At 41.3% G+C, this 13,704-nt stretch overlaps 1 protein-coding gene across 1 annotated transcript; it reads left to right on the top strand.

Annotated features, from left to right (window-relative positions):
* Positions 1-1,523: 1,523 nt before the first annotated feature.
* LOC308105543 (stonustoxin subunit beta-like) lies at positions 1,524-7,733 on the top strand. The gene is made up of 5 exons (XM_080456346.1): positions 1,524-1,778; positions 4,475-4,507; positions 4,597-4,659; positions 4,745-4,887; positions 7,092-7,733. The coding sequence occupies exons 1-5, from the start codon at positions 1,736-1,738 to the stop codon at positions 7,512-7,514; spliced, it is 705 nt and encodes a 234-aa protein (XP_080312472.1). The 5' UTR covers positions 1,524-1,735; the 3' UTR covers positions 7,515-7,733.
* Positions 7,734-13,704: the final 5,971 nt, after the last annotated feature.

Genomic DNA, 13,704 nt, shown 5'->3' with positions numbered 1-13,704 from the left:
GTTGAAATTGTGACCTTCACATTGAGGATCACAGCCCAGTTCGTTGGCTTGAGATCGCTTTCCTGTCAGCAGCCAGTTCAAAGGCTCTGTGTCCTTTTGTGATTCTGGTTGAACAGAAACAGTGGAACTTATACAAGCAGGTTACAGGACAGCCTGTTATCCCCTGTATACTGCAAGCCCTCGTCTCGTCTTATTTTAAATAGATCCCGTTGACAAGTCTAGGACAGCTCAGACCTACATTCCCCATTGAAGTACAGGGTGTGAGGGGGACTATAGGTTCCAAAGTCACTCGTCTGGCACGAACTGGAGAAGGACAGGGTCCAGCCTTGGCGAGTGTCTTGGCAGGTGGCCCAATGTGTAAACGCCTCATATGTAGCCCACCGTGTAGAGCGTGAAGAGCGGGTCGCACGAATGGATTCACGACCGGATGAATACATTCTGTCTTCAACTCGAGCCATGTGTATTAAGGCTTTTAGTGTGTGGCAAATAGCAAATAGCATGGTGCTAATGTTGGTCAAAAGCCTGGTGGAATGGAGCCTGGAGCTCAAAGTCAAGTGACCCTGACTGACATGAATAGTATTATATTAAACGTTAGCAAGTCTCATTTGTTTTTGAGCCTTTCTCACATACAGTAAATTCAGCAGAGCGTATTTTGAATATATTTTCATTTAATTTTAGGTACTATAATTGTGTTAGTGATCTCATTCCATATCTATTATTAGTGTTTATGTAAATGTGCATATAATCAGTTAATAGTATTACATTATAAGATTGCAGTAATACATTGTTAGTGATAAATGCTATTTCACTTGCATGTTTTTTATTTTGGATCTTTAAATTAAATTGTATTTGTGTAAAGACATTGTATTTGTATTCCTCCGTAATAGTACATCATCAACTGCAGTATTACGGTACTCAGAATTCTGTTTTGTTTTTATTCACAAAATGCTTATCAGCTGTAAATTATCAAAACATTTGTCAAAATAGTATTTTACTCAGAGAGAAGTAAAGCCTTCATCTTCCTACGTAATTCACACAATATTCTTGCCTTCACCAAAGGAATTTACATTTTACATACACTACTGTATGCAACCATTATTTCTCATTCATTTTAGCAAGTAAAAAAAAGATCAAATTAGAATTAACATTGAATACCAAATTAAATAGAAAATACATTAAATGCACTTTCTCCCCTTTTACATTTTACCATCCAAGTTGCCTGACATAATTTATTACAAAGCTCAAGTTGGCCTCACCATGACCAATTTCTCGAAGAGTATTGTTCATGACCTTCTCTGCATGCCAGCCCTCACCCAACCCTGCCGCCATGTTTGCCAACTTTGTGAGTGCTTGTGCGTGCGTTTGCATGCATGTCGGCCCCAATCATCCCTTCATTCATCAGTGCAGTGAGTGCGCAATATCCATTCAGCTGTGGGAGGGGTTCGAGGTAGGGTTCCCCCCTAATAAACATCCCAACCATCCATCCGAACCTTTTTAAGGAAAAACTCAGGCATAATTATGTACGAGCTTCTGCCTCCTCCCCTTTTAATTGGCACCTTTTGTTCCTCTAGCTCCTATTCCCCCACTTTATCCTATCTGAAAGATATATAAGAGTGCCGAGTGGTACAAACTAAGCAGTCACACTAAGGACCCAGACTGACCCTTGGGATGAAGGAACTGGGAGTAATGGGAACCAGCTGAGAAATGTTAATTTTTACAGACTGTTAGCGTTAAGATGCCGACAACCGAAGGAAACATGTCTGAGACCAGAAAGCCAGGTAACTATGACGTTTAAATTTTTTTGATAATGGGACATAATAAAAATAGATTGTGAATGAACTTGCATTAGAGAATTACTCCTGTATTTTAGCTAAAACCTGATATATGAGACTTGGGTCTTTTTTTTCTTTGGTAAAACTTGTATACTGTATTGTGCATATGGTACAGTAATAATTCTGGCAATGTGTATTTTAATAGCCTTTTCTGCATGATTAAACTTAGTAATATACAAGTAAATACATCTACTACATACTCATCATAATCAAAGGTGGTGTAAGTGATATTGTTTTGTTAAACAAAATGTTTTAGTTTTTTATTTTGTTAAAGCTCTATTCTGATAGTAATAATTGCAGTGTTTGTTCAGTAACAGGGGTATCCCCATCTCCAGCTTAGTCAAAGAAACTAACATTTCAGGTTGGGACCAACTTGATCAAATCAGAGAGAGAATCCCACAAGGATTATTTATCAGCTTCAGTTTTCCAGTTCCAATTTTTTTTCTTTCTTTCTTTTCAATCACTTCAATTTCACTTATTTATCTTGTATCCTGTATGAGTTTTCTCTCCTGATTGGATTCAATTAGTATCCCACCTGAAAACGTATTTTCTGTTTAATAAAGAGCTGCAGAGACTGCGAGACCCCTGTCCCTGAACAAACTCTCTATCTATAGCAATGATTACTATCAGAATATACAGCTTTAACTTTTTAACTAAACCTTTTGGAATATAGAGCCATTTAAACATTTATTCTAACAAAATAAAATCATTTACACAAACTTTAGTAATGCTTTTATTAAACTGCCTCAGCATTTTAGCTGTAATTAGACCACTGCTGTTATGTCACACTGCTGTTTTGACGGGTGACTGGGTCATGGATTTTACGACTTGTCTGGGTAAAGGCAGTGTCGCAGAGCTATAACTCACTGGCAAGCCGTTGTCCTTATGAGGGAGATAATGTGTACACTAACGTCACAACGTGCAAAAATAACTTCCTTTGAAAGATATGCGATAGTGTTTATGGTATGACATTGAGATAGCATAACAATTCGCACCCAAAAACCCGATAGAAATGCTTCCGAAGGTGTCGAGTCCACCGGGTCTCACCAGGCCACTGTACAGTAGCTGTCGGCTTCCCCAGGGTATCCCAATAAAACCAAGGAGGAAAGTCAAAAAGAAAAATGGGCTGTGTATAATGAGCTCCAGCTCTTGAACTTGAAACTGAACTTGAAAATGTGTTTGTGCCTTTCTTTATTTTAAATTCTCTGATGAAAATGATGAGCCCATTTCAACAAATTAAATCTCTGGGTATTCATCCACCCATCAACAAAATTTAAATATTTTGTGGAAGATTTTTAGGCACTGCAGTGTGTGTGTGTATGTTTTTCACAGTGTCACCTTGTAATGTTGCCAGACAATGATGTCACCATGTTCTATATACATAAATATGTAGCTTAAGATTCCTGTGAGGCAGAGCTTGTTGGCTAATAAATGTGAACTAATTTGACACTTAGTCTTGTGCACAACTACTGTGGGTGGAAAATAAACGAATTAATTAAACAAAATGCTATATAATACAATTAAAAGCAGCACAGATCTTACTGTTATTGAAACATAATAACATTATTTTACATTCCTGGAGTTATCATAACATTTTGTTAAATCATGGCATGTTTAGAAATTGAAGCCTATTTAATGACACAAATTGCCAACGTAAACTGTTGCTCGCTGGAGATGATTTAAATGTACGAAGGAAATTGATACTTTATTTTGAAAGGGTTCACTTGATACCCCAAATGCTTTATGTATCTTGGCAGACACCAAGATAGTAGTAATGTTACAGGGCTTAGCTGTGTATTTTACTTCTTCTCCACAGTAAGCTTACCAGAAATTCAGAGAGTGCATGGCTACACGTCATTTAAAAGTATTAGTTACAGGATCTGTTTTGCGGTGTTGGGGGGGTAGCCATAATTTATTTCAGTAAGTAGCATAAGTTAGTGTAGGGTTTTAGATTCTAAATATTTCCAGACAAGCTGTTAATTGAATTAAGAGATTTTGTCTTCATTTGTTTCTTTTTTTGAATGACTATCCTTACTTGCAAGCCATTTTAGTATCTTGTAACTCAGATAACATGATCCTTGTAATACATTGTGATCTAACTAAGCCTAGGAAGTAAAAGTGTACAATAAGCATTTTCGCTTTTAGGGGTGACTTCATTCCGCACTACTGGTTAAAGGTTATTCATCTCATTAGGATACAATCCAATCCAACTGTGAAACAGATCTCCAACACCTACACTGGAAAAGCTTTGCTGGGCACACATCCTCCACTTATCTGATTTTGCATGCCAGAGGATCGTGTCCTTTTTATATGCAGCCAGGGCTTGATACTGTACGTGTTTAGTCACTCTAGAGTCGAGTCTAACTCTGAGGCCAAGGCTGCAATGTACAAGGTACTTTGGTAATTCCAACCACCTGGCACAAATCAACCACTGGCTGCAGCGAGCATGTGTGATGTGTGAAGTGATGATCTGGCAGTGGCAGATGGTTTTCTAAGTATATGCCACTATGAGCGATGGCTCAATTCATCACTACTTTAGACATAGCGATACATACTCAAGGGTATTTGTGACGTCTTTAAGTTATATATTTGATTCTAATCTAGTACCTTAGGCTGAACCCTTTTTTCTTTTTTTCCTGTAGGAAAGAAAAACAAAGTTGAAAATGCACTAATCGGTAAGACACCTGCAACTGAAATTGCTGTATTCTGGGCCTTTTACATTTTCTTGATTCATTTTTTTATAGTGATTTCACTTTACTTTTAGAAAATATCCCAGTCTATGAGCCAAATATACCGGAGCCCACTTGCCGGGCGGATCTCATCAAATGTAAGAACACTTATTTTCATCTTTTCTGTCTGTGTGTAGTGTATGACAAAAACACACAATTTCATGTTTTTCCTCTTTGTTTAAGATTGGCTCAACCTCTCTCTGGATGATAAGACAGCCCATAAGACACTGTGGATCACAGAAGGTGGAGCTAAAGTGGCTCACATGACGGATGATCTAAAATGTCCTGTACTAGATGGCCCGCAGCGATTTGAGCATTCCCCACAGGTATTTACTCTGCTGACATCTGCAATATGAGAACTTAACTGAGTGACATGTGACATGTGACACACACACACACACACACACACACACACACACACACACACACACACACACACACACACACACACACACACACACACACACACAGGCTGTAGGCCAATCTGTCTAGAACGGGGTTTGTCGGAAGGTCTGTCCTCTCAAAGGTAGACCAATAATAGCCTACACCAGTACCAGGATGACGCATTACAAAACAGAACCACTTCCAGCCATAAATAAACACAGCATGACACAACCAGGAAATGCCTGGTGAAGTGAAAGTCAAAGTGATAGGCTACTCGTGAAGAGTGTTTTTTTTTTTTATCCCACGATTTTGTAACCCCTATTTTTTCACCCAGTGCCAATGCCTAAGCGTGTAATCCTGGGCACTACCTTCCCTCTGCCAACCTAGGGAGGCCAGGGCCGAGCTCATGCCTCCTTCAATGCATGAGAGCCGTCTGACCTTCTTATCACCTGACAGGGGAGAGTTTCCCTGGTTGGACGTAGCGCGTGGAAGGAACACGTTATTCCAACCAGTTCCCTTCCCCTCCATCAGGCGCCCCGGCTGGCCAGGGGGAGGCAGTATAGTGACCAGGATTACTGCATGTTTTTTTGTGAGGGTACCTACCCTAGGAGACACGGGGAGAACATGCAAACTCCACACAGAAAGGCCCTTTCGCCAACCCCACCTAGGGTGTGGGCACTGATGATGCGGAGGAGAGAACACGCCCCCAGCGCCCACAGCGTCCCCCTGCAGGAATTGAACCCAGGACGTGAAGAGTGTTTTAAGTGTGTGAAGAGTGTTTTAAGTGTGTGAAGAGTGTTTTAAGTTGGATCATACAGTAGATGTCTAGTTGATAATATATGCATATACTGAACAAACTTTGCTTTTTAATTGAATCTCTCATTACATGAGCATAATGTTCTTGCACTTTTGTACTTAAAGGGGAAGCATTTATAAAGATTGCTACTTCCATTAGGGCATGTCGATTCAGACAGTTTTTCCTTTATAGTGCGACTTCGCCATTGGACATTGCATAATGATTTGGGCTGCTTCATTCACAAACTGCATTCATACTGTAGTAACTTGCTAGAGCTACAGTAGCTAAAAGGATTGGTAGGCCATGCCGTTATACTCTGTATCTGAATTGTGTTATTTTGACATCACCACTCTCTGTAGTGGGTGGAGTTTGGCTTTTAGAGCTTATTGGAGCTTTCTTTAACGCCTTATGCAGTCCAATTTATCTATGTATATATACGTTACGCTTGCACATTTGATTGATCCTGTTGCTTTGTACATCATGGTTACTTTGCACATTTGGGTTGATTGCTATTTTTGATCAGAAATTGACTACACATGGAAACGCTGCTAATTATGATAAGTTACTGTGCCTGTCTAAGACAAGCCCCTAAGTATTAGTGTATAGCCCTATCACTTTATATTTGTATATTATTTTTTATTGTCATTCTATTCTTTTTGTTTCGCCCATTTGCGTCAGGATAGATTTTCCGCCATTTTGAATTTTCTTCAAAACACACTTTTAGCTCCTCCTCCCACATATTTTGGTCAAATTTCACAAAAATCGGTACACATGATCTCTGGACCCATGCAATAATCTGGACAGAATTTTGATAGTCCATACCGTTCGTCCGTAAATGGCTTTCAAAGTTAGCGGAAGGGGCCCGTTTTACAAAAAAGGCCACAAATCACGAACGAAACGTCCAGTCAATCCTAAATTTGAATCACATGTCAAGGGTGGTTTATTCAACAAATCCCCAAAAGCATTTCCACTTTGATCCATAGGGGGCGCCACAAATGCTCAAAATGTAACCGTTTGCAAAAACCTTATGTTGGGGGGATCAATCCTCTCAAAATGAAACGCAAGTGATCTCAGGAGTTATGTGACAATGTAATTGGCGCAGCCTCCGACGGTATTCCTCCCAGCGTATTCCTCGAGTCCCGGCGGCAGCGACCCGCGACTCGCGTCGGCGCAACCACACTCTGCAATTGCCCTGAATTGCGACGTGTCTAGTTTCTTTTTGTTATACTTTATGTTGCACAATCTGCGGGACATCATTTCGTCGCCTGTATAAGTCAGTGACAAATAAAAGCTGCTTGGATCTGTACATGTATCTCACTTTCACACAATCTCTCATCCACTGTCTCAAAGGTTCTTACCAAGGAGGGCATAATGGGCTTCCGAGGCTACTGGGAGGTGGAGTATTCAGGATGGGCGGTGGTAGGAGCTGCCTATCAAGGAGCAGGAAGGAGGGCCACCGATGGCCCTACAGGGCTGGGAGAGAATGATCAGTCCTGGGGCTTTGGCTGGAGTGGTTCCTGCTATCAAGCTTGGCACAATGGCCAGAATAAGGATATTGCAGAGAAGGCGAAGTGCTCCATTTTGGGGATGTATCTAGACCAACCTGCAGGTATCATCAATATGTATGCAGTGGAGGAGGTGAAGGAGGGAGACGAGAGTAAAAAGGTGGTCAGCTTTTTGCATCAGTTTAAGGGTGACTTCCAAGAAACCATGTTCCCAGGTTTCTGGTTGGGGACACAGACTTACTGCTTGATTAAAAAAAGAGAGGAGTGATGGATATAAACGACACACTTTCATAACTTTATGAAAGTCGGAGATCACTAAAAAGCTAATACTATTTTCATCTGGCTTTACGTAACTGAGATTAATGAAATATTTATTCTATATTTATTCTATATTTATTCTTTATTTTTAAAGTTTGTATTGTTATAACGTTGAGTATGAATGTACTGTATTTAAGTATTTAAATTTCAAATAAAATGATTTACACATTATTTCTTGGTGTCTTGTTGTCTAGCAAAAACAATGCAACATGAAGTTAATTTCAAATTCTGGTGTGTTTTTATTGCCAACAACGGGTGTAGTGATATTTTTATAAGTGGGGGGGGGGGTGCTATAATGCACATGCTCGCCGATTTGCAAAAAACATGCAGCAGTATCAATACAATGTGAGGGCACACCTTAACATACTGTATGAAAACATTAGCCATTATTGTTGGGAATTTCCAAAGCTTTATTCGATAGCAATAGTAGAGAGAGACCGGAAATGGCAGGAGAAAGAGATGGACATGCAGCAAAGGGCCTGGGGTCTAATTTGAACCCGGGTCGGCTGTGCAAGGACTGAGCCTTGATGGTATGTGCTCTACCAGGTGGAACACCAGGGCGCCCCAACATTTTTTGGCATTATTACATACTTTATGTATGAATAGCATTAAAATCTCATCTCAATTACATCAATATTAGTGACCAAAATATGCATGATTGCCAGCAGAATATAGCCTATACATGGTAACAAGTGGAAAAGGGTGCAATCTGTGAAATATTACAGATATGATTTTTTCTTTGTAGCTAATTTACTTTTGCTAGGCTATCCGACTGCTGACAAGCTCGACTCATCAGATGTGGGGAGGGATTCCTCTCGCTAAACTGTGTAAACTATGCATTACCCAGTAATTTTTTTTGTTATTAACAACACTTTTTAAATGATTGAAATATGAACATGAGTTTGTGCGCAAGTGCCTCCTGTGAGTTTGTTGTTGCTTGGTTGTCAGGATGACATCACAACCAATTGACAGAAGGGCTCTGGCCAAGTCCACTGCACATAGATTTTGTTGCTGTTGCTGTGGCCTATTGGGGAGCTGAGTTATGATCCAAGGAGTGATTTTGATTGTCCAGCCTACGGTTCAAGAGTTAGAGGCCAAAACGTGAAGCGGCTTGTTATACTGTAGGCCAGTTTGAACAATTTGGCAGAGAGGTTCCTCCTTGGCCTACTGCGAGTGGGCAAGGTTTGGTCTGTTGATAGACCATGCATATGCATTCCATACACTCATTGTTGATGGACTGTACATACAAAATATATTTATTGTTAGCATGTACATACTGTAGTATATTCATTCAGGGATCCAATTCTTGGTGCCAGAATCTAAGCTAACCTATTTTATTCATATAGGTTTCAACCTTAGTGCTATGACACTCATGAGCGGCATAGGCTCAGGAGGTAGAGTGGCCGTTTTGGAATCGGCTGGCATTCCCAATGCGTCAACATGGTAGCCTGATTATCAGTCTGAAGCTGCATTGAGCTTCAGACTGAAATTGGCTGCGGTGTCGGCGATTACAAGGGGGAGGGGATTCGAATTTCCCTAAACCAATCACAAGAGATCCACGGATCCACCTACATCTGACGTCATCGCACTTGTTTTAGCAGATATTCGCTGATTGGCTTGTCGTTAGACCCACCCCAACCTCCGACTCTCATTGGACGGTACGAAGATATCTTAGGCTCACATTTCAACACCAGACCAAGAGGCAGTCCACTCAGAGAGTGGGCGGGGTCTATGGTTTGGAACCAGGCTATCAACATGGTACACAAAAGGGCATCCTCAGTGTCAGCATCAGACGCCCAAGGCATCTGACCATGAGGTGAAATATGACACCTTAGGGTGAGAATGCACAGGTCAAACCTCTAACCAAAATTTTATACATTTTCCTTCCATTCATCTACTTAGCCTAAGAACATCTGAAGACACTCCCAATTGGCCTTTTTCAGTCACCCTCTATGAGGATACATTGCATTTGGTCTGATTCTGACCTTTAACATATCCACTCTACAAAAGCCATATACACACCACTGCATTTAAATCTAATTAAAGAGAACTACGATACCCAGCATCCCCTTGTGCATCAGCCGCTCTCCTGTATTACCTCTACCAGCAAAATGTTGATGCCTATAGTATCAACGCTGATGGATGCTTTGTTAGTCACTTTGATGTAGTTATTTTATGAAAACATGTATAAGCCATCGTTCTGAATGTATGAAATCTACAGACAACAGCTGTCGTGTGTGTGTGTGTGTGTGTGTGTGTGTGTGTGTGTGTGTGTGTGTGTGTGTGTGTGTGTGTGTGTGTGTGTGTGTGTGTGTGTGTGTGTGTGTGTGTGTGTGTGTGTGTGTGTGTGTGTGTGTGTGTGTGTGTGTGTTAATTTTGTACAGAAAAATGATCTGTTATGGTTATACAAGGTTTACACTACTTATTTCTTGAAAGAACTGCCTTTATGCTGCAGGTTTGGAGCTGTATGGCAGCTTGGAACTTATTTCCACATCTCCCCCACAAGAATATGATTGGTGATTGGTTATTTACGCCATTGTGTTGTGAGTGAAAAACTGGTTGTTGCGTGAGAGATGCACATTCATCACTTAAAAGGGACTTTTTAATATATCACCAAGCATGTCAGTCATAACGCAAGTAGGCCTATAATTATAAAGATATTGGATCTGATAATAGTGTCAAACACATTAACAGTGATAGCAGGAGAGCGTGTGAGCAGAGAGGACAGAGTCAAGAGATTTGGTGTAGAGAAGTGCAGACCCCTGGGTGACCCCGGTCAAGAGGGTATGGGGGGAAGAAGGCGAACCTTTCCATGAAACCTGGTAGGAGGAGAACCACTTGAGTGCCGTCCCAGTGACGCCAAGGTCCGAAAGGGTGTCCAGGAGAAGGAAAACACATGGAACTAGAAAAAGTGCTCCTCGGAGCACAGGTCTCCGCCAGGTCAGGTACGTTATTCTGGCCTCCTGGTGGCGCTATAATAGGCCAATGTGAAAAGGGTGCCAACCGTGCCATTTATTCTTGCATTGACACTGCATTCATGATTTGAGGCATTTTGTTCCAAAAATGTGTTTTGCTAAATTAGACCTGCTGGTGGCGCTATAACAGGCCAATGTGAGAAGGGTGGCATTTCTTCCTCGGCCTAGTGGGAATGTGCGTGTGAAATTTCACGGAAATCGCAAGCTGTGTGTATACTTTGAGGCTTTTTGCTCAAAACGGACCAATCCTGCAAACTTTGGAAGCCAACCTTAGGCAATGAGGATGGAATATGGGAAATTTGACAGATCCGTGTTGATCACATGACTATAGAGATACTGTGTACTGATTTGCATGACGTTTGGATAAAATTTGTAGGAGTAATATAAAAAAAATGGGTTTTGCACAAATCAGCCTCCTGGTGGCGCTATAACAGGCCCATGTGAAAGATTTGGGGCAGAAGTTCTGAATTGGCATCCAGGGAGTGTGTGTGCACAGTTTCGGAGCGACCGGGCCAACGGTGCCGGAGATTAGCTGGTGACAGACGGACACACACACACACGGACGGACGGACGGACGGACGGACGGACGGTAAAACATACTCTCTCGCCATGCCTTCGGCAATAACTTGCTATCCATAGCTACAGATTGGACAGGGCATGCTGTTATTAGTCCCTGTATATTTTCGGAAAAGTGGGACCAGTGGTTCAGTACATCACCACACCGGGCGAGACTTCTAAACTCTACATAGTGCTGCAGGGATGATGTACTGTATTTTTTGTAGAGTAGACCAACCCGGAAGTTAGCATTGCCTTGGTTCTCTCAAGAAAAAGCGATGGGAAAGCGATGGGATTTTGCCATTGTGTTGCACACTCTACTAGCCGGTGTATGGGAGCATGGGAATTTCTATACTATGCGGTAATATGCAAGATTCATATTGTACGTTGTGTGTACTATATGTATTTGAGTAAACACATACACATATGTTTGTTGATCAATAGACTACAGACTAGTAGCTAGATTGCGTCAACACTTTCTGATTGAAATGCTATATTAAGATTAATGCAACACGATGACAAATATGATATCTAGTTGGGTCACAATGACCTTATTGACCAGCCATTGACACTTGTGTCTAAAGGTCTGTGATTCAAATAGAAATGAGAGGACAGACTGGCCATGTTACTGCAACATGAATTGATGATTTAAATGGGCAGAGAGTCCGCGACTTGTTGTGGGATTGAGCTGTGATTGGAGAGTAGAAAAGCATGGCAGACTTGGTAACAATCAGCGGAGCTGTGGTTGGCATGTAGAAAAACATGGCTGATTGAAAACAATCAGCAGGCTGACAGCTGATTACAGCTGAGGCTCTATTACTCCTGTGCCTTGCATCATCTAATGTGATGCTTCATATTCATTACATGTAGATAGACTATTACAAAACACCTAGTTTTGGTTCTGGTAATGTTACTCATACTGAAATTGTGCTGGGGAGTGTGTAATAATTACAATGTCATTTTAAAGTCCAGATGCAATGGCTTTTTTGCTACCTTTATTGTGTAAATAAAGCTAGCACAAAGGGGTCCAAGTCTCAATTAGCGGGTCACACGAGCGTGTTGCTCACTTGGAAATGAAATCATTTGGCTCAAGCCTTTTCATTTAGAGAAGATCCCTTGGACAGGGACACAACCTTTTTTTCTTTAGGGTGGCACACCAAACTAGAACGTTATTTGGAGATTCACATCAATTTCAAAGAAATTACATGTGTCAAACACTTCACAGGCTGGAGAAGTCTGTAGTGGTGGTTGCTGTGTTGCCCAGCTGTACTTCTGCTGTATTTTGAAAGTTCCCTGACCCTGAATTGATATGATGGATCCAATGTTGTACCAAGGCATCAGAGACAGTGCTGGCCCTCTGGTCATTTTGCTGAGTGTACAGCATCTGTTAAAATAGGAATATTTTCTCTCTCATTACTAGCAGTTCATTACTAACCCATTAACCCAGGAAAGCCTATACCTTGTTATACCTTTTAAAACCAGGAAAGCATCTGTGTCATTTTAGTTACTATGTAGCAACAGGAATTGTCTTAACTTTTTTGAATAAAACATAGAAGATTTTCTGAAAACTTAGGCTAGGATTTAGACGGCGTTTTTCAAATCTAAATGGGTGAAATAGTGTAAAATATCTAGCCAGCAGGATACCGTGGGCATGATGATTGCAAGCACCTACTGGGTGTCTTGACCCATGTCAGTTCCTCTTTGGCAAGGGCACACCTCTTAGCATTCTCTACACCAAGACTCAATGTCTCTCGCCATCCCTGGCCAGTAGCAGCGTGTGCCTGTACCAGTTTCAGAGCTCTTTCAACACCTTGGTATTCATGATCGTTAATGAAGGCACTGGGGTAACACTAGCTGAAGGTTCACATTACCTCCATCTGGGGCATACATTTGACGAGACAGTACCAACTTTTTTCCTCTAAACAGCTCCAATGGTGTGATAGTTATTTGGTGTGTTCACTCAGTGCATGCTTTTCAGACGGATTTCTGAGCTGCCAATATATCAAGAGTGGTCCAATCACTGGGTCCTGCTTACGTGCAGCCACCAATAGAGGCTATGCGTGTGACATCATCGTACCCGGAAGTTATGCGGGAATGCCTACTGAGTGGCAAAAAAACTACTTTCTGGCCTTGACAGCCCATACATCCAAACTGATCGTATTAAACAACGTTAAATCCACCAACATTGCAGCTGTACGGAAAGCTTGAGTTATCCTCTTTCTATCTGCAAAGTTTTTGTTTCATAAAAATCCACCATAGACATGTTATGAGATACTTTCTGTCAATAAAATCCGGTGCAGGTGATTATTTTTCTAAGTGTCAAGAGTTTGGAAGCGCTCGTTTTCAATAGCGCAACGTCCTGCTGCCTCCTGCATTATGTGCAATTTAGAAATGGGTACGGTATGCAGGACCGTTGAGTGATTTCCAACGAGCGCTTCCAAACTCCAATGCTCCATGCTGCTCAATGTTTTGCCACTCAGTCTAGATGAGAGTCCCGGTGGAAAGGTGACGCATGTGCATACTCTCTATTTAGTCGGCGATTAACCAAGAATATCAGTTGTCTCATTAGAGTAAACACCAGTACAGAATCTCACTGGAGTTCATCTCCAC

This window comes from Gymnoscopelus braueri, assembly GCF_963280865.1.
Source record: "Gymnoscopelus braueri genome assembly, chromosome: 17".
Lineage (NCBI taxonomy): Eukaryota > Metazoa > Chordata > Actinopteri > Myctophiformes > Myctophidae > Gymnoscopelus > Gymnoscopelus braueri.
The sequence above is the reverse complement of the archived record's forward strand: the minus strand, read 5'-3'. Positions and strand labels throughout refer to the sequence as shown.

Coding starts and splice junctions, on each gene's coding strand:
- LOC308105543 (XM_080456346.1), top strand. CDS start 1,736: ATGCCGACAACCGAAGGAAACATGTCTGAGACCAGAAAGCCAG. Junction 4,660..4,744: donor CCGGGCGGATCTCATCAAAT/GTAAGAACACTT, acceptor TCTTTGTTTAAG/ATTGGCTCAACCTCTCTCTG. Junction 4,888..7,091: donor GATTTGAGCATTCCCCACAG/GTATTTACTCTG, acceptor ACTGTCTCAAAG/GTTCTTACCAAGGAGGGCAT.